Genomic DNA, 20,474 nt, shown 5'->3' on the forward strand with positions numbered 1-20,474 from the left:
CTGATTAGCGCGGTCGAGGTTTTTTTTTTAGTTACAGTAAGTCAAAAGATCACAGATAATTTAAGTTCCCACTACTTGCACAGTTTGTTAAATTTCTACAAAAATCTTGATACGAAATATGACGCTCTGGAGCAGCTGCCAATGAGTAAGTCTTCATGCCCTGTTCCAAGTGTGGACTACAGAAGCATTAAGCCCCTGGCATTGGGCTATGTGTCCTCTGGAATAACGGGGCTCAGTCCCTCTGGGTTCTGGGATGAATTGGAGGCATGTTTGTGATCTAGAACTAGCCAGCAAACATCAGTGTCTTACCTCAGTAATGTCTGAATGCAATCAAATCCTCACAGCAATGAAACAGTATTCATTGTAAAACCATAAAAAGATATGTTGGATGAGTAGGAGGTTCTGAACTTTTGGCTATAAATAAGTACTGAAAATGATTAGTCTTCCCCAGAGTGCAAACAGGACAACCTTCATGTGAGTTACAAATCATTTTGAACCTTTATTTATTGTTTAAATAAAAGAGTAGAATGTGAGAGCTGCAACATTTTAAAACATTGTACAATGGGCAAAACAAGATGGTGGCGCAGCAGGTAGGTGTCACAGTCACACAGCTCCAGGGGCATGGAGGTTGTGGGTTCCATTCCCGCTCCGGGTGACTGTCTGTGAGGAGTTTGGTGTGTTCTCTCTGTGTCTGTGTGGGTTTCCTCCGGGTGCTCCGGTTTCCTCCCACAGTCCAAAAACACACGTTGGTAGGTGGATTGGTGACTCGTAAGTGTCCGTAGGTGTGAGTGAATGTGTGTGTGTGTGTGTTGCCCTGTGAAGAACTGGCGCAACCTCCAGGGTGTATTCCCACCTTGCGCCCAATGATTCCAGGTAGGCTCTGGACCCACTGCGACCCTGAACTGGATAAGGGTTACAGACAATGAATGAATGAATGAATTTCTCAATAATCAGGAGAACAAAAATGTATTAAAGTAGCACGCATCAAATGTTCTCTTTGTAAATTGAGATGGCTTGTGTCCAGTGCCACTCTCAGACACTCCGCCCATAAATTGGCCTCACTGTCAGTATTTGATTGTCTATCTGCCGCCTCCTAAACCTCATACCAAAAGGGCAGACTTGAGATTGGTCCTTGTCTCCATCCATCCAGACTGTTATAAGTTAAAGGAGCAAACGGCATAATCTTGCTGTTGAGTTCTCTTTGCCCAAGCTCACATTTTTTGGCCAAAAAGACCAAAAAATTGTTGTGGTTAAGTAAGTCATGTTTTAGTTTCTTGCTTTTTTTCCCCCAAAGATAAAAAAGGACCACTGAAACCTATCAGCAACAGGCTCAAAAGACAACGTCTGTAAAGGTATTGAGGTGACTTGCCTATGTCTGAATGTATCGTTGATGTTGAGGCATATAGTGGGATTTTGAAAAAGCTTATGTCCCACTATGATGGAGATGACTTTCCTTGGAAGTTCATGGTTATTTCTGCAAGACAATGTCTGGCCTCATTCTGCATGGCTTAACAGACTGGAGTGGCCTGCCTGCAGCCCAGATCTGTCTCCTCTAGTCTTAGAAAAGAGAATATTAGAGGTACATTATTAGCCACTAAAGGTACAGACAGTGTACATTTAAAAGGCACAATAGTGGTTTTAAAGTGCAGTTGTTTTCCCTAAAGTTGTATTTCATTCTCTTGTCCAGAAGGAGAGGTAATATCTGTGTTAAATAAAAGAACATTGTATAAGTCCAGGAGATTCATTCATCCATTCATTATCTGTAACCCTTATCCAGTTCAGGGTCGCGGTGGGTCCAGAGTCTACCTGGAATCATTGGGCGCAAGGCGGGAATACACCCTGGAGGGGGCGCCAGTCCTTCACAGGGCAACACAGACACACACATTCACTCACACACTCACACCTACGGACACTTTTGAGTCGCCAATCCACCTACCAACATGTGTTTTTTGATTGTGGTTGAGGAAACCGAAGCACCCGGAGGAAACCCACGCAGACACAGGGGGAACACATCACACTCCTCACAGACAGTCACCCGGAGGAAACCCACGCAGACACAGGGAGAGTCCAGGAGATGAAATTGGAAAATTTCATTAAAAGAAGAATCTGACTAAGTCTTGTTCCAAGTAAGAAAGGAAAAAATCCACTTCTAATTTCACTTCACAAACCATTATACAGTGTAATTAAACAGAAATGTCTTGCTTTATTTGCATATTTTTACATTGAGGAAAAAAATTCATGATGAACGGACCAACAGATATTGCCATTGTAATTTTTAAATTATTTGCTGCATTAATTTCTACTGAAAGTTAAGAATGTTTTTCCTTCTCCTATAACTTCACTGCTTTGTAGTTACGAGGTGTTTTTCAGAGAGCAACATGCTGCAATGAAAACACACATACAATATGCTCACACACACACACAGGCAGCCTGTTATTTTGTTACTCCCTATAAAATTCAAATGAGCGCTTTGGGGTGGTTCCCTGCTGCAACATTTGTTTACTGTTATTTGTGAATGTCAGAAAACATGTTCAATGTGCCAGGCAAAGCAAAGTCAATTTCTTGTCTACAAATGTATTTAATTGGTTTACACTCTAAGTCCAATACTATGTGGTTGATATGTGGTGCGTAGGATTTCACGTGTTCTATGTGTTTAATGTTGGTTGCCCAGGTTTTCTTGGTTATTTCTTGTAAAAGCGATTCTATACTTTTGGCTGTGTTTTTCGCCCAGCAGTACCACACTACTCTGTCTCTCGGGTTCTTCAGCGATGCCTTCTCAGCCTCCTTGCTATCCACTACGTCTGTGCTCTGTGAGTCTGAAAACTTGTGCAGCTCCTGATGGGGGACTGGTGTGGTGATATTTTGATGGATGTGCAATATTCCTCCAGTTTCTCTCTTAAGGAGGCGACATGCCACAGGCCATCCTTCTTCAGAGCTGGGAATCAGGCCCAGATTCACTCTGTCAGCTATATCACTCAGGGAGAGCTGAAAAGAACACAGAAAAGTGCATAAATTGAAAAATCAGCTGTCCTTTACATTGTATCAAATAAACACAATGACTGAACCCATAAAAAGGGTCTATAATGGAGTGTAATTAAATCTCCCTGACATTCATTTGCAACACAAGATTTTCCTTCCATTGTCCAACCCATAGCCTCCACACGTCCATATAATTTACATATACATTCCTATTTTTAGCTCTATTTCTGAATACACAATACAGGGGAGCCATTCAGGACAGATCCTCCGGGTGACTGTCTGTGAGGAGTGTGGTGTGTTCTCCCTGTGTCTGCGTGGGTTTCCTCCGGGTGACTGTCTGTGAGGAGTGTGGTGTGTTCTCCCTGTGTCTGCGTGGGTTTCCTCCGGGTGACTGTCTGTGAGGAGTGTGGTGTGTTCTCCCTGTGTCTGCGTGGGTTTCCTCCGGGTGACTGTCTGTGAGGAGTGTGGTGTGTTCTCCCTGTGTCTGCGTGGGTTTCCTCCGGGTGACTGTCTGTGAGGAGTGTGGTGTGTTCTCCCTGTGTCTGCGTGGGTTTCCTCCGGGTGACTGTCTGTGAGGAGTGTGGTGTGTTCTCCCTGTGTCTGCGTGGGTTTCCTCCGGGTGACTGTCTGTGAGGAGTGTGGTGTGTTCTCCCTGTGTCTGCGTGGGTTTCCTCCGGGTGACTGTCTGTGAGGAGTGTGGTGTGTTCTCCCTGTGTCTGTGTGGGTTTCCTCCGGGTGACTGTCTGTGAAGAGTGTGGTGTGTTCTCCCTGTGTCTGCGTGGGTTTCCTCCGGGTGACTGTCTCTGAGGAGTGTGGTGTGTTCTCCCTGTGTCTGCATGGGTTTCCTCCGGGTGACTGTCTGTGAGGAGTGTGGTGTGTTCTCCCTGTGTCTGCGTGGGTTTCCTCCGGGTGACTGTCTCTGAGGAGTGTGGTGTGTTCTCCCTGTGTCTGCATGGGTTTCCTCCGGGTGACTGTCTGTGAGGAGTGTGGTGTGTTCTCCCTGTGTCTGCGTGGGTTTCCTCCGGGTGACTGTCTGTGAAGAGTGTGGTGTGTTCTCCCTGTGTCTGCGTGGGTTTCCTCCGGGTGACTGTCTCTGAGGAGTGTGGTGTGTTCTCCCTGTGTCTGCATGGGTTTCCTCCGGGTGACTGTCTGTGAGGAGTGTGGTGTGTTCTCCCTGTGTCTGCGTGGGTTTCCTCCGGGTGACTGTCTGTGAGGAGTGTGGTGTTTTCTCCCTGTGTCTGTGTGGGTTTCCTCCGGGTGACTGTCTCTGAGGAGTGTGGTGTGTTCTCCCTGTGTCTGCGTGGGTTCCCTCCGGGTGACTGTCTCTGAGGAGTGTGGTGTGTTCTCCCTGTGTCTGCATGGGTTTCCTCCGGGTGACTGTCTCTGAGGAGTGTGGTGTGTTCTCCCTGTGTCTGCGTGGGTTTCCTCCAGGTGCTCCGGTTTCCTCCCACAGATCAAAAAAGTGTCTGTAGGTGTGAGTGAATGTGTGAGTGTGTGTTGCCCTGTGAAGGACTGGCGCCCCCTCCAGGGTGTATTCCTGCCTTGCGCCCAATGATTCCAGGTAGGTTCTGGAACCACCGCGACCCTGAACTGGATAAAATTTACAGATAATGAATGAATGAATAATTTAAAAATGTAAATACTTTGTATTCAACACACATTAGGTGCCATATTATTAACCTTTATCTGTATTACTTTATTTTATTTCAATTGGTGTGGTATATATGTCAGTGTCTCTAATTAATAGAGCATTTTATTTCCAGTTCGAGTAAATTACTATTCAAAAGGTATAAACACCTCTCTGTCTGGTTCAGCACACACACCACCACAGAAAATGGTCATCAGCAACCACAAGGGTAGGCCACAGAAGATCATTGCTGATCATGGCTGAATCGAGAATATTAATGGAAAGTGGACAGGTCTGATAAGTAAGAAAACCACACCCATGATTGTGAATCTCTGTCAGGTTTTTGAATCTACTTTTCCTGACAAAGGAGTGGACTGAGGCTGGTGTCAGTGCATCAAGTGTCCAGGAAAGAGGCTTCAACAACTGCTCCTAATACCAAACTACACCTGAAGCAGAGACACAGTCAATGCATCGTACCTGGGCTAAGGAGAAAGAATTTGGCCTATTGCCCAGCAGTTCAAAGTCATTAAGGTCTGGTTTTGACTGTAATTAATACAACACTGAACAAAAAGTCAAATGTAAACGCTGAGAAAAAAAAAACAATTTCAGCGGCCAAAGCACAATCACACAGCAAATATGAACAGTGCTCAAAAAATCAAGAGAAGAACAAGCCCCTAGCAACATTAGAAATGTTTAATGCTTGAGCATATTCACAGCACAGGCCTCGTCACTGAAATATGAGGGTCAGAAATACAAGAACAAAATAATCGTTCATTAATCATAATCAAGGTAAAATGTACAATTAATCGTGATATTGATTTTTTTATTGTCTCTCCTACAGGGCATGCAAGGAACTCTCTTAGCCCAAATGGATTTACCCGTTTTTACTCTCCCACAGGATCACTGACGACATGTCTCGCTCCCTCGTGTGCCTTCATAACTTATATTTTACCTTCATTTTACTTATAACTCATTATTTCTATCAGTTTACTGCTGTTTATTGTTATTTGTTTTTTATTTTTCTGATGGGTTCCCAGTCTTGGTTCCTCTCAAGGTTTCTTCCTCATGAGCTAAGGGGTTCTCTTGATTCACTTTTAGGACTTTTATTGTCATGTTTCTGCAGAAAGGTAGAATCTTCTAAAGGGTTTACAACCTTTCAAACACCACCATGTTACACCAGAGACAGGCCTCTTCAAGTGAAAATAATTATTACAAAAAAATACCCAATTATTTTGAACTGATGCAAATATATTTGATCTTAAGTGGTCCTTACAAGTCTGTTGTCTCCCTGATGCACTGTACAGCGTTCTCTGACTTTATTCAGCTGCAGGTTTCTCTGCAGAGCCGCTGCTGCGTCTGGGTTCCATTCACATGCATGAACGTGACGCGCACGCGCATGAACCAGGTAAGGAAGCGTGAAGTATCCAATACCTGATAGAGGAGAAGGGCTTGGATTGAAACCGACAATCAAAAGAGAGACAACTCATTTTAGGCCTTGGTGTATTTAGGCTTAGGACTTGCTCTGTGTTAGCTGAAGAGTGTACTGTTACTGTAACTGGTTTATTTATACTGTATATAATATTAAACATTACAAAGGATTATTTTTCTTAGAGGATAATGTTTTATATTGATCACTTATGGCTTGTAGATTCTTCACACATTTTATAATCTTCAGCGTATTATTTAAGCCATGTACATTCTCCCAAAATTAACATAATGTGCTACAACAAAGAAAGCAATGAGCACAAATATTTTAGTCACAGTTCCCCAGGTGGTAGACATTTCCAGATACAAAATCAAGGCACAGTGATCACTAATGATGTTCACTAATGATAACATACCTGCATACAGATCAACCACTGTCTCACCGCTGCAGTTAAACGAGGCGATCCTCAGTTTCTCAGTGATGTTTCCAAAGGAGAACATGCACTTTGTGACATCAAACTCATACCTGTAAGTTCAAGAGTTTTTAGAGGACTGATATAACAGGCATTTCATTCTTAATCCTTCCCAAATCCACACATTAAGTAGATCTCCTTCATTCACACGATGTTACTAAGCTGGGAGGGATTACTTGCTTTCTCTGCATCTTTTCAGCATAGTATATACATAAATATATAATGTCAGCTAATAGATGCTTCTGTTGGCAAGGGAGAATTGTCCTGCCTACGCAATGGCACAAAAAAAATTGAGGCTTTCTTGTACTCCCAGTTACAGATGGATATGACAGCAATAGAGATAACTCATAAATAATCTACTAATAGACATGGGTTTATACATTATTTATGCTTAATAATTTTTTGAAATGAGTTTTTACCTGATGTGGTTATCGATGTGTGCGACACAGCTGCTATCCCCTAACAGCATCGTAACTACAGGTGTTCGATAGCCGTCCTGGGAGACACGTGTTATTTGGGCTATACGCTTCACTCCCAGTGCATGAGACACAGCCAACCACAGCTCACATCCTACAGAATGATCAGAATCAAATAAACCTTAATGTTCCAGAAATGTTCAACACTTTCTTTAAAAAGGTGTGTGTGTCAGTGTTAGATGCGCACAGTCAAGCTATTGTTTACATTTCAACTTGCTGCATGTGCATTTTATTTTACTGCATTTCCTCAGATTCTCTTTTCTTCTAGAATTCTATCTCACATATCCTCCAGGCCTCCAAGATCCTCACCACGTGCCCCCTGGTGGACAGATATTCTCCGCAGCAACCGGAGAGAAATAAAGTAAGGCAGAGAGAAGGTGGAGGAAATCCCAGCTTGACTTGAATCTTCATTCCTACCAATCTCTCCTATCTAGGTTCTCTAATGAAGTAGCTACTGTGAAGTTGTCTTTCTACAAGGGAGACTGGAAGCATCAGCATCTGATCCAAGCACTAGTAGTCGTCATATCGTAAACCTTTAACATGCTTTTCCTCCCTTTCCAGAGATGACGTACTACAGCTACTCAAGTCCAGCAAGCCATTCACCTGCCTACTGGACCCCATCCCATCAACACTGCTACAGTCAATCTCAGTGGACCTACTGCACTTCATCACATTCATCATAAACAGGTCCTTGTCTTCTGGTCAAGCTCCTTTGTCCTTTAGGACTCCTCAGACTCCAGTAACTACAGACCAGATCCACTCCTTCCTCTGCTCTCTAAAATTCTTGAACATGCAGTCTACAATCAATTATCCCTTAAGCAAATGGTTTGAGTCTTTATCTGGAGGACACCAGGTAACATGGAACTAATCTACTTCTGCTCCATGCAGGCTATCCACTGGTGTCCCTCAAAGCTCTGTGCTGGGTCCTCTTTTCTTTTCATTGTATACCCGTTCACTTTGTGATATATTTACCCCTAATGGTTTCTCTTACCACTATTACACTGATAACACTCGACTAATGCTTTCCTTCCCACCATCCGACACTCAGGTTTCCAGACGAATCTCGTCATGTCTGACTAACATTACGTCTCACCACTTGAAGCTCAATCCTAGCAACACTGGGCTGCTTTTCATCCCTGGAACGGCCAGCCCTCATCAAGATCTTGCTATCTCATTTGAGAACTCCTCGGTTGTTCCATCTGGAGATGCTCCTTGAGCCTTGGTGTGATTCTGGATCGCCAGCTATCATTCGCAACCCATATCACGAACCTGACTTGGTCATGCAGTGTCCTACTGTACAACATTCTCTGGATCCGATCCTTTCTTTCTCAGGAGGTTGCCCAGGTGCTTGTCTATAGTCTTTAGTTATTTCAAGGCTTGACTACCACAACTCACTCCTGGCTAGTCTTCCTCTGCGGGCCATCAGGCTCCTTCAGGTGATCCAGAATGCAGCGGCACGGCCTGTCTTCAAACTTCTAAAGTTCACCCACGTCACTCCACTGTCTGTCCAAACAGCGAACTGTCTTACTATCTTTAAACGCAGACTGAAAACCCATCTCTTTGTGAACCATTTAGCCTTGCGCCCAGTGATTCCATGTAGGCTCCGGACCCACCGCAACCCGGAACTGGATAAGCGGTTACAGACAATGAAAGAATGATACTCATGAGGCTAAGTGGGACTCACCCAGCTCTGTCCAGATTTTCTGTGAAAAATATCCTTCTCCAAACAGGACCAGATCCTCATGCCTTTGCCATCCTCTGGGAATATCGTCCTCTAGTTCTTGTTTCCATTTTTCTCCTCTGGAAACCACTAGTGGCTGCACAGCGTCTATAATTCTCTCCCGGCAGGATTTCACTTTTCCTTTTCTTGAAAACTGAGGAGTCTATAGATAAAAAAACAGGCAAAATGATTCAAGGATAAATATTTAGACAGACAGCTGTACAGAACGTATGTGTTATAAATACCTGTATATTAATTATCTCACAGGAACCATTGGGATCAACAGAACTCTGAAGTGAGAGCAGATTCAGATGTTTTACAGAAGTTGGAAGGATGGGGAGAGTCACTGTCCCATCTGAATGTTTCTGTACACAGTACTGTTTGTCTAAAACAGCCAGTGCCAACAGATGTTTTCTGAAACACAAAATTGAATTGTGGTATTACCAGTATGTCATGTTTGGTTTCATTTTACAACATAAACCCAAAGCTGATGACTATCCAACAGGAATCTCCCTCATTAAACACCGTATAAGATTTTCCAGTGTACAGGTTTTCGAGATTTCAAGGTTGATATTATTATTAATGAAACATGTTTTCTGTTGTTTACCACAGTTATTTATCTAATGTCACTCACTTGTAAAGCTGTGCGTGGCGTTGAGGCACCTTTAAAGCAGGAATTCTGTCCATTTTTGTAGTCAATCAGAGTGACCTATTTGTGTGCTTTGTTGTTAGCCGGACACATTTTAGTGTTGCTCGCTATCGGATGTGTCCCAAATCATTTAGTGTCCCCTACATAGTACACTGCACATACTAGTGTTTTCACATTAACGGTGCTCTAAACGTTAGTCTTGTAGAATTTATCTGAACATCAATAGATTTATTCCGTTCTATGACCTTAATGACCTTAATGAATTGTTGATTTTGTTTTGATAGTGTATGATCTACAGATTAATCAAATCATTAACATAAATGTACGCAAATTCAAGGCACGCGTACAGGAAGTTCTATTATTTATATTAACAATAAGAATTAAAAAATCAGCTCTAACAAACAAACAAACGCAGCGGAGAATAATGGTCACATCTTGTTTTTACGTATAAGAAAGAGACAGAAGACGCTAACACTAGAGGGCGCCCGCGAACGACTCCTGTCCACAGCTGTAGAATAAGGTCGGTAACCCCACAGAGGCTGAGTTGGTGTAGTACCGCCCCCGGTCTGTACGTGGCAGTGTGTGTGAAGTTTTCCCGCCAAAAATCGAAACGCTGCGGCGAAGAGAAAAGTGTCCAATCAGGGCGAGGCTTTCCCCAAAACAACACTGATCCAGACAACACAACGGTAACAGTGTTATCTGTTCATTTTTATCAGTTGTAAATGGTTATTATAACCGCCATATTGCATTTGTTAACTAAAAACTAAATTTTGTATTTATGTGGCCCTGACTTAACCAGGACCACGTTAAAATAAACTGTTCTACAGAGACTGACCCTTACAGTGGGAACACGGGTAAAATGACTTGTAGCTAGTCAGAGATTCATATGTTTTCGTTTAATCGATCTGCAGTTAGCTCTATTTGAGCTTTATTTTAGAAAGACATTTATCAAATTTGAACTTGAATAGCTACTGAAAGTGTCAACCAACTTGCCTATATCTTTAAGAGACGCACATGTCTCATGTTCATTCTTTTTCAGGCTTTTTATTTTGTTTGTGTCACTTTTTATCTCTGTAGAACACTTTAAATGAGTCCATATGTGTTACTGTTTGTAGAAATTCACACCTATGGAGCTGAGTATGATTGTAAATCTGATTCATATTTATTGTGTTTCCCTGGTAGATGTCTGTGAACAGCTGTGTAACCACAGTCCAGCTCAGCTCACTGCAGCAGGCAGAAAAACCACAACTCCATCTTTTACCCTGCGAGATTGAACATGACGGACCGGCGGAGGTCTCCAAATTCTTCACCTCCACCGTGAAAGAAGAGAAATGTGGTATGTTTCCAGCAGTGCATTTTAATTGTGTGTTGTAATGGTGTTAGGGTTCGGAGCATCATCCAATTCACTACCACAACAACAACAAAAAGATTCTACTCGAAATTCTCAGATTTTACATTTTGCATCCGCAGATTCTACCTGGACTAGATTAAAATCCTTACCAACATCTTAACTGACTACACATGCCTTAACCATCACTACCCCAAAAACATTCTAAAAATGTTGCTTTGGTATTTTGTAAACTAGCCATCACAGCAGTAACATTTTCTTAGTTAACCTCATGTGGTTGGAAGCTTATGTAATTACCTTCCATCAATGGTCCATTTATAGTTGCATATGGACATTTATTATGGATATTAATCAGGGCTGTTGATTTATTTAAAATTGGGGAATAAACCCTGGAGGTAGTGTTATGTGAAGTCCTTCACCTTTTGTCATGTACATTGTCTGACTTGTGTTATTGTTCTGTGAGTGTAATGTATTTATTGTGATGTTGAACTTGATTGATGATGTTATATCTAGTGTCTTATGTAGATTCTGTGTAATGTGTGTGTGTGTGTGTGTGTGTGTGTGTGTAATGAATTCCTGTTGTTTGTTCGGCATGAAGAACCAAATTTTGTTCCAGTTTATAGAAGTTAAATTGCAAAAAGACAGCAAAGACCCCTAACTCTTCTTGTGCTGTCTCTGTTTGCTGCTGTAGAGCGGAGCGTGTCGTTTCGAGGCAGAGGGCTGAAGGGTGCGAAGGTGAACTGTCCACAGGGATACACTGGACTCGTACTGAAGGAAGTTCAAAAACCATCCTCTGATCAAGAAGTAGGCCTTTTTTTAAAGTAGAACAATAAAAGTCTAGAGGTTTAACACTTAAGGTTAATTAATACACCCCCCCCCCCCACCTCCAGGTATTTAAATATTGAGTGCAGATCTGATACTTTTATTTTCCTAGATAGTACTTTTGCAAGTGCATACTTGAAGTACATTTATATTTATTAAAAACAGCTCGACAACTGAATATCTCTGCAGTGCTTTAAAAAATTGCTTACATTCAAGATGCTGATTTAATATTTAATTTGTATTTTTACAAAAAATAACACAGTAAACTCCACATAGATCTGCTCCGAAAACTTTATTAAAAATCTTTAACATTGGATCGGGAAATTTGGCGTGTTCTCCCCTTGTCCACATAGGTTTCCTCCTATGGTAGTATCTGCCAAAAGAGGTCCTAACAAGGACAACCAGTGCACAGGCAATGGACATGGGTGCCCAAAGCTCATCGATGCACATGGGGAGCAATGGCTAGCCTGTTTGATCTGATCCTACCAACACGCTAGTGTAGCGTAAATTGCTGAACAATAATCTACATGTTAAATGCTGGTCTTCAGAACAGTTAAGTCCAGCGGTACCTGCAGGCAATTGAGTCCCCATGCTGACCCTTGTCCACGACTGCACACCAAGTACACCCCTACATGGAACCTGTATTCCCTGCTGGCAGTGGTGTCTTTGAGCATGATCATGTGCCCTCCCACATAGCAAAAATTGTTTGAGAACATGACCAAGAGTTCAAGGTGTCAATGTGGCCTCCAAAATACACAGATATCAGTCTGAATAAGTATCTGTGGGATTTGATGGAAAAACAACTATAATCCATGGAAGCCCCACCTTGCAACTTATAGCACCTAAGGAATCTGCAGCTAATGCTATCTTGGTGCGAGGTATCACTTCGTAAAAATTAAATAAATAGAACTGTGTGTGGTTTGCAGATGTACACTGTACACATTTTATCCTTACACTTATATAGCGCCTTTCTAGATACCCAAGGACGCTTTACAATCTACACTGCTCAGAACGCTCAATTCACACACACACACTGGCGAGAAGCGGCAGCCAAACGCGCACAGCGTACTCTCGACCAGAAACGACCGTCCACCTGGAGGACTGCATCGGGCACTAGGATTTCACCCAGGACAGAGCGCCAATCCATATCTGGGCACACACACATTCACTCACACATACACACTCATTAACTCACAAACCAGGACAGTTATTACAGAAGTCAATTCACCTACCCATGCACTTGGTGTTATCAAAGATGTACTGAATATATTTTAAATTATTTGTTTTCATTTTTTATTATTTTACAGGACAGAACTGTGAAAGTTTCCTCGGTTTTTCATAACTTTGTATATTGGAACTTGGAGACCTCTCCCACACCTGATGATGGAGTTGTCATGGCAATGGCGTGGCCTAAATTGGCGGAAATGGTGAGCTTGGATCGATGAGACTACTAAAAGCTATTGTAGATCTTTGTTTATAGGTCTGCATGACGTTCATAAGTACTCTTCACAACAAGTAACAAACCTACACCTGTGTGTCCTACAAAAAATAAGAGCTACTTTAGTCAGTTACATCCTAGAACCTATTACTGACGATTGTTGCAATAAGACTTCAAGATATTTGTTAGATATGAAAGGCTTGTGTAGGTTTCGTGTAGCTTTATCATCAGTAGCCTACAGTAAAGTTACACCAAAATGTGTTACAGTTAATTTACACTAAGGAGTGACTAATGTCTTCCTTCCACTGAATTTCATTCTCTCTTTCTTCAGATACATGCACCAGTGGATGACTGAAAGTCTATTACATTTCACGAAGGATATTTTGCTGTTACATTTCTGCACACCATGGAATTCTCTGTATGGCGAGTAATACAAGCTTAATCCAAGTACTGTGATGTATGTTTCAGTTGTGTAAAGATCAGATCCTGCTGATTAAATTAAAGACAGGATTCTTCCTAAACATTTTTACGTTATTTTCAGAGCTAGGCTACTATAGTTTTAATAATAAAAAAAGAAATTCTTATTGAAAGACTTTTAAATGAACTGAAACATCAGCCTTATTTTTGATAGCTTTGAGTAAACATCATTTTTAAAATGGTGGTCTGGGTACAAAAGATGGCTAGATATAAGGGGTGTCTTCAAATATTTGGAAACCTTATTGAAAGCTTAGCTTACTCTGATATGGAGGACTTGGTGGACACATGAAAAATAAAGAGATCACTTGATTGATTAATAAAGATGATGTTCATTAACTGTAATAAGTGTTGTAAAGCAAGGAAGTAGTGAAAGCTGATCAGAAAATACAAAGCAGGGAATCCTGTAAACATAAACACTGTGTGAAAGATGGGTCATATTTCACTTCACTTTTTTCAGGTTGTCAGAGGCACTTAATAGAAGATCAGTGACATATTATTTTTTTTTACTCAAATTTGGTTTAGCATTTATATTAACATCATATTCCCTATACGTTAGATACATAGTACATAGGTAACAATTTAAATAATTTGTGAAATTCATACTTCATAATTCCTGCAAGGTCAGGCTGTAAGATCATGTCGAGTACAGCTCCGTGTTTACGGTAAGCACTCAGTATTTGCAGTCACTGGATGTTTAACCAACTGAAATTTATTGGGACAGCTACACCATTCAGTCTATACATTTGTTTCACATTTTGAGACGATACAAAAAGGCATTTGTTGAGGCGAACAGATGTCATCTTCATGTGTATATGATATACGTTATGGGTAATAACATACTGAATGTTGTGTGGCAGTATATCAATAATAAAAGTAATTTACAAAGTTGGTCCAAACAACCGGGAACACTTTTTTTTTTTTTTTTTTTTGGTAAAAGCTTAGCAATACAACTCTGCTGCAAAGGCTCCTGCTTTTGTTGCACAACCGCTGCTCCACACCTCAAGCATGCAGCACATTTCCTGCTGTCAGAACACATAACATCCTGTTGTGCCCTGCCTATGTAAAAGGACCACTCTGGGACATCTCCAGACCTGATACTTTGGATCTCAAAGCTGCCAGTCACTTGAATGTAACACTGCCTTTTTATAACTTCTTAAAAACTGATTTCTAGGGCAGAAATAAAAAATGGGCCCATATTAGCGCAACAAAAATTAATCGTTGTGTATGTTTCTCACTGCAGTCAGGAGTGGGGGGAGCAGTGGCACCTTTTCATTAATAGAAACGCATCCAAACCAGCTGTTCTGAGCCACGTTACTTAAACAGGGTGGAAACAAGCATGACGAGAGCTTTCAGGAACAAACCGCTCAACTGGTTTGAAAATTGAAAATCTTAGTAAAAGAATACGCCATGTTTTAATAAAACCTGTAAATTCTTATAATATTCCTACGACCATATCACAAGGAGAAATATTAGATATATTTAACAAAATATTCTTTGCATTGTTGTCCTTCAAAATCAAGTAAAAAGACTGTTGGTGGGGGACAAGACACAAGCACATTACCTCTGCTCTTTGAATATTAAACCCGATTAATTAAGTAGTTTGTGGTTTTTGACCCGTTATTGGATTTTTGAGCCTGTCTTGGCCTCTGATGTGATTGTTTGCCCTTTTCTTCACACTTGGAAACATGTTCATTAAATCTATCATCAATTCCCTCCAGTCTCTGCACCGATGTATGACACAGTTTCATCATCTCGTAAAGAGCTGAAGCTTGAGTTTTCAAGCAAAATTTCAAATGTGTATATTCGTGTATTTAGATATTCAGCTGTGGGGTAGTTTTCTATTTTGAGATTCAGATTGACTCATTCGTTCATTTAACATATGGGCTATGGATAAATGTGAACTGCAAAATTTTGTAATGTTCATGGTTCCCAAGAGAAACTGAGACGAATAGTTAATTTGCTGAAAACAGAGTCAAACACAGTAAGAAGAAACAATATCTTCTCCAGCACTAACAGCTAAAAACACAGCCCTCTGTTTTACATATGGAAATCCACACTCCACCTGTATTCAGACACTTCAACATTAAAATCCTTGTACAAATGACATTAAAAAGCCTAACAATACGGCATCTCTTTTTTTTTTTTTTAAAAATGCCACCATTTTGTTTTTTTAGTTTTGTAGCTTGAGTTTGACCAACTCAGAAGCAAGGCTAGTTAATGAATGTCACAGAACATAACTTTGGAGCCCTAAAAATGGCAACCCTGCCTCAAACCCATACATAATATAGGCGTTTATTCAGTCACACACCAAGGTTTTGTTCAGTGTTTCTGCATGGTTTTGTCAAAATATATTGGGTACTGCCTGGTTGTTCCAGTTAACGTTTGCAAAAAAAGCTAACCTAAATGGGTGAATAAAATGTCATTTTTTTTTTGCCATCTGCAAAATCCTATGTTGTGTACGAGATACCACAAGTGGTCAGATAAAGAATTATCCAAAATGATTCCTCAAATAGTGTTCAAAAGTGTGTAAAAGCCTTAACTCTTCCAGCAGTCTGAGGGATGGTGCCTGGACAGGACTGATGTACCTGATTATGTCTGTGGAGGCTGTGGAACAGGTGGAGAAGGTGGAAGGTCTGTGTCCGTTCTGCTGCGTTTGACTGGGAGATCGTGATCGTGTGCTTTTCTTATGTGTCTGTACAAGTCCCCAGACTGTGTGTAACTACGGTAACAGTAACTGCACTCATAGGGACGCTCCCTAGTGTGTACTATGGCGTGTCTCCTCAGCGTGTATGCGCAAGAAAATGTCTTTCCACAAGTGTTGCATGTGGGTACATCTTCTACATAGTTCCCGAGAGAATCCTGAAATTCCTCAAAGTAGATGGGCTGCTGCTCTGACTGCTGGGAGGCTGCTGGGAAAATGGCAGATGGAAAGCTAGTGGCATCCGAAGATGAAGTACTAGGTCCGTGTGGGGAAAGCGGGAAAGAAAGAGGCTCTTGGTGATCGTGAGGAAGTTGTATTAATGTATGATGAGGCATGAAGTGAGCATTAGTGATTTCCTCTATGTCACGGCTGTTGTCATAACCGTCTCTTTCCTGTAAATCTGCGTCTCTCCTTGGTGCTCTGACCCTTACAATTGTTTCCTCCGTCTCTTCCGGTTCTTCATCAGAGATGACAATGGCTTCCACTTTTACTTTAACCCCTTTTTCATCCTTTGCTTGTTCAGCACAGTTATCTTCTAAAGACAAGGTAATGGGAGAATGTGTATTTTCATCCAAGCTTCTTAAAACCTGTCTGGCTTCAGACTGAATGTGAATAGTCTGTGACGGTAGATGACTCTGTTTTCTGCGCTGAATTTGCTTAGGCTTTAAAGTTTCACCATGTGAAGTGTTGCCCTCTGCAAAAACAGATGTTTCTTTTGATATGGACATATTTTGAGAAGAGTCGCCAGCTCTGTTGTCCACGTATGTCAGAGCCATAACAGTAGCCTGAGTTTCTGTACCCGTCTGTAGTGATTCTGTTGTGCTGCAAGGGCTGGAAAGAGCAGATTCAAGACTTCCAGATGTTGTTGAGGTTCCAGGTCTAATAGGGCCAGGAGAAGAGATGTACAAGCCCGGTGCAGAGTCACTTGCTGCTGGAAGAGAATCCATACCTGGTTGAGTAGTGTCTGCCATGTCTGGACTACCCAAATTAGCACTGTGTGAGATACAGCTTTGCATCTTGTGAGATACTAGCCTTGTTTCAGATTTAGGGTCAATATGAGATGATGTTTGCTGGCTTGTCTGTGTTTTTGAGGGTAATAAGGAAGGATCTGATATTGAAAGAGTTCTCTTTTCACTTTCTGCAACCTGTCCACTTTCTGCATTTCTTGCTCCTGCTTCATTTGACCTTCCTTCTTGAGACGATACCCCAAAAACCTGCCTATTTCCAGAGGCTTCGCTCCCAACTTCTTCTGCCCTGGTGCTGTCTGCCTCCGCCAATCCACGGCCCTGCAGTCTTTTCTTACAAACTCGTACCACATCGTTCATGTGCAGGAAACTCGCTGCGGCTAGGACATCCTCTGGAGGTGGATGTGCAGCCAATCGTAAAACTCCTTCATACATAAAATCAAGGAGCAGCCCAAATGCCGAAGGCGTCACTATGTCTCCATTAATGGTGACGGTGTCCTGGTCTGGACCTCCGTTAATTGTAGATGTGTTGCCCACTGGGTGTTCTGAGTAAAACATGTGGAAAAACGGGGAACAAGAAGCCAGAACAGCGCGGTGAGCCAGAAAGCGGTTGGGGCCGACCTTTACGGTGCAGTCACACAGAAATCCCTGCAGTCGCTGGGAGCGGAGACTTGCCAGGAGTTGCTGACTGTGTCCGGGGAACTCCATCACTTTTGGTTACCTTAAGGCACAGGGTAAAATATTAGGGTACAGGAAAAACAGTGACAAAACCTTATGTAGGCGTTATGTTTTTTTCTACTCTTCTGTGAAGGCATTTTAAAATATGTTAGTACTTTGTTTTGAGATTTGAATTACATTTAGCCGTATAAACATCAGAAAGTGTAAACTATGATAATTAGCTCCGGACCACAGACAACAAATTTGTCCCAAATTATACTGGAAGGAGGACCATCAGTTAAAAGGACACACATGCTTTATGACCTTTTAGTCTACACTTAAAATTGAGTGCTGTGACCTGAGGCTCATGTGCAGTAGCTCCAGTGCATTTCCATTTATATTTCAAGTTTTATATAGAAATAATTAGGTATGTCCCGATCCTATTCCAATAATCGGTATCGGGGCGATCACAGCATTATTAGATCACGATGTAGCACGATTTGTAAATGTTCTGATCAGACACTGGCCACCGTAGCAGACACTTCTTTCTAACTGTTCCCGCACAAATCCACATTCCCGCTAGTCGCATTTAGAGCTGGAGCAAATGCCGTGTTGTGTTGTGGACACATACAGGACGTATTTTGAAGCGACCGTTAAGACCATGATTTGTTTGAGACACTCTGCTCCCTCAACGCTTCCTATTGGTCTTCACTTTTATTCAGCCAATCACCAGCCAGAGTTAACGGGCCATCATTTAATGCTGCAGCCAATGGAGTCACAGTCCCGCCCACGGGTTTGTTTTGCAGATGCTGAGAGAAACGAGTAACTTCTGAAAAAATATAGCGAGAGCTAGCTTATTTTAGCACGGTGTCTTGAAGACACTACATTTCAGTACATCTGTGATGACAAAGTTGAATGACTTTTAGAATCAAAGTATTTATTTATAACATTAGATGATTTAATGTACTATTAAAAAAATATAAATATATTTGTGACAACACCACAGCAGCTGGGATGCAGACAATTTCTTAATGCGAGATATTTAGTGTCATGCAGATACACAGGGCTGATTTTAATAACTATACTGTACTTTAAGTGTACACTGTGTAACAGTATTGTTTAGGAAAATCTAAGTCGGATCGGGACTCAGAATCGGCTCAATATTAAAAGACTCGGATCAGGGACAAAAAAAGCTTGATCGGGACATTCCTAGAAATAATACAAACTGAACAGCAATGTAACTAGAATATATGCCTTAAAGTTCATGCATTCTGTAATCATAAAGGGTGACTACACACCTCTAGATATACAGTGTATGTTGATATATGCTGTGGTAAACTACTTTAACTAAAAAATATAACTATTATCGTTATCCTGAAGAGCACATCCAGGTTAAAAACACACCAGCTTTGTGTTTGGGTCTCTAAAATGTGTGCTCTTTCCTCTGTGAATCTTTAATATTTGCAATGCCAGTGAATATTATTACACAGATGTGTACATATCTAACAAAGTAGGTTTGGCATTAATTTTCTCTAAGCCCTACAAATCGATCAGTATTTTCTAAACATGTATTTATAATCACCTCTCCATGGCTGATTACAGCACAAAACTTCCTTATTCCCCGAAAGGAAAAGGAATAACATCATTGCAAGTGAGAATCTCACTGTTAAACAGTCAAATACAATTTGTTACGGAATCAATCTAGAGTTTCTTATCAAAATAAAAAACCGGAAGGTGGTCGAGTGGTTGTAAATAAAATACACAATTAAGCCGCAGAACGTCCAATAACACACACAACATGTTGACAAGCAACAACAAACTAATTAAAAACACACAAAGGCCGTACCAGTTCACTGAAAAGGATCCAGAAGCTAAATTACAAAATACTTTTACTCATTTCGCCCTCTGTAAGTACAACAACTGCAATAAAAACAAGCCCGCAAAGCTTTAATTTAATATAAAAGCTGTAAAACGGAGTGCCCTTTCTATAAAAAGCTCAAAGCACGCAGCCACTGTTTGTGGTTTCGTATTCCCCGGCTTTGTTTCAATTATCTCCGAGCTCCATACGTAGTGCACTTCCTGAGTTATAAACATTGTGCTTAAACCGCCAAATATTACTGTATACACTAATGGTGGAATTGTACGACGTTGCCACATACTATAGGGGGCCAACAAAATAGTTTTTACTACAAATATTCATTATTTTTCATACCTACGTACGGCACTCGGGAGGATGTAGGGAGCCATTTGAGATACAACCACACAACGCCGCAAAGGAAAGACCCCCCACCCCACCAAACTGGTACGTTGCCGTAAACGACCGTGTAGCAACAAAAAAATCGTACATTATAACGTTCCTAGTGTTGTTTTCCATTACATATATATATATATATATATCGTCCAGTCATAACAGTATAGTGGATTATATATGGATAGCGATGGCCATTATGACGTTTTTAATATGAAGCATTAATACAGTTAAACCAACTAACGGAAAATGGTTTACTGTTTGAAAGCATATGACACCTAGCACCATGCTGCCATCTAGTGTCCAGTTTATATTCCTACAATAACTTTCAAACTCATGTTTCCATTGAAGCTTATACACACGGTTTGATTTTTTAACGTTAATATACTGGCGTGTCTCTCCATCTTATGTCAACTATGATCAAAAAATAATTATGGACAAATACCCAGTCATCATGGACCAATAAAAA

The 20,474-nt window shown here is 41.2% G+C and overlaps 3 protein-coding genes across 6 annotated transcripts; 1 reads left to right on the forward strand and 2 right to left on the reverse strand.

Annotated features, from left to right (window-relative positions):
* Positions 1-2,201: 2,201 nt before the first annotated feature.
* On the reverse strand, positions 2,202-9,482 carry trmt12 (tRNA methyltransferase 12 homolog). Its single transcript, XM_066648950.1, has 7 exons — positions 9,335-9,482; positions 8,946-9,114; positions 8,665-8,863; positions 6,924-7,074; positions 6,448-6,557; positions 5,880-6,037; positions 2,202-2,985 (listed from the first exon to the last, which is right to left on the reverse strand). Exons 1-7 carry the CDS (start codon positions 9,385-9,387, stop codon positions 2,506-2,508), a joined length of 1,320 nt encoding a protein of 439 aa, XP_066505047.1. The 5' UTR covers positions 9,388-9,482; the 3' UTR covers positions 2,202-2,505.
* Positions 9,483-9,879: 397 nt separating this feature from the next.
* Positions 9,880-14,060, forward strand: rnaseh2c (ribonuclease H2, subunit C). Of its 2 annotated transcripts, none has more exons than XM_066648951.1 (5): positions 9,880-10,035; positions 10,532-10,685; positions 11,389-11,501; positions 12,827-12,946; positions 13,289-14,060. In XM_066648951.1, the coding sequence occupies exons 2-5, from the start codon at positions 10,532-10,534 to the stop codon at positions 13,310-13,312; spliced, it is 411 nt and encodes a 136-aa protein (XP_066505048.1). In that variant the 5' UTR covers positions 9,880-10,035; the 3' UTR covers positions 13,313-14,060. The 2 variants fall into 2 exon arrangements, with proteins under 2 accessions (XP_066505048.1, XP_066505049.1); XM_066648952.1 differs by lacking the exon at positions 9,880-10,035 and adding an exon at positions 10,053-10,203.
* A 23-nt stretch (positions 14,061-14,083) lies between these two features.
* On the reverse strand, positions 14,084-20,070 carry zbtb3 (zinc finger and BTB domain containing 3). Of its 3 annotated transcripts, none has more exons than XM_066648949.1 (2): positions 18,116-18,191; positions 14,084-17,821 (listed from the first exon to the last, which is right to left on the reverse strand). In XM_066648949.1, the coding sequence occupies exon 2, from the start codon at positions 17,806-17,808 to the stop codon at positions 16,024-16,026; it is 1,785 nt and encodes a 594-aa protein (XP_066505046.1). In that variant the 5' UTR covers positions 17,809-17,821; positions 18,116-18,191; the 3' UTR covers positions 14,084-16,023. The 3 variants fall into 3 exon arrangements, with proteins under 3 accessions (XP_066505046.1, XP_066505044.1, XP_066505045.1); XM_066648947.1 differs by lacking the exon at positions 18,116-18,191 and adding an exon at positions 19,970-20,070 and having other exon boundaries at positions 14,085-17,821; XM_066648948.1 differs by lacking the exon at positions 18,116-18,191 and adding an exon at positions 19,604-19,747 and having other exon boundaries at positions 14,085-17,821.
* Positions 20,071-20,474: the final 404 nt, after the last annotated feature.

Source organism: Hoplias malabaricus, chromosome 17, assembly GCF_029633855.1.
Source record: "Hoplias malabaricus isolate fHopMal1 chromosome 17, fHopMal1.hap1, whole genome shotgun sequence".
In the NCBI taxonomy this organism is placed as follows: Eukaryota; Metazoa; Chordata; class Actinopteri; order Characiformes; family Erythrinidae; genus Hoplias; species Hoplias malabaricus.

Excerpts from the sequence above, each read along its gene's own strand:
- trmt12 (XM_066648950.1), bottom strand. The coding sequence starts at position 9,387 with ATGGACAGAATTCCTGCTTTAAAGGTGCCTCAACGCCACGCACAGCTT. Across the intron at positions 7,075-8,664 it reads GAAAATCTGGACAGAGCTGG|GATGTGAGCTGTGGTTGGCT; the intron begins GTGAGTCCCACT and ends ATCATTCTGTAG. Across the intron at positions 6,038-6,447 it reads AGTGGTTGATCTGTATGCAG|GTATTGGATACTTCACGCTT; the intron begins GTATGTTATCAT and ends CTCCTCTATCAG.
- rnaseh2c (XM_066648951.1), top strand. The coding sequence starts at position 10,532 with ATGTCTGTGAACAGCTGTGTAACCACAGTCCAGCTCAGCTCACTGCAG. Across the intron at positions 11,502-12,826 it reads AACCATCCTCTGATCAAGAA|GACAGAACTGTGAAAGTTTC; the intron begins GTAGGCCTTTTT and ends ATTATTTTACAG. Across the intron at positions 12,947-13,288 it reads GGCCTAAATTGGCGGAAATG|ATACATGCACCAGTGGATGA; the intron begins GTGAGCTTGGAT and ends CTCTTTCTTCAG.
- zbtb3 (XM_066648949.1), bottom strand. The coding sequence starts at position 17,808 with ATGGAGTTCCCCGGACACAGTCAGCAACTCCTGGCAAGTCTCCGCTCC.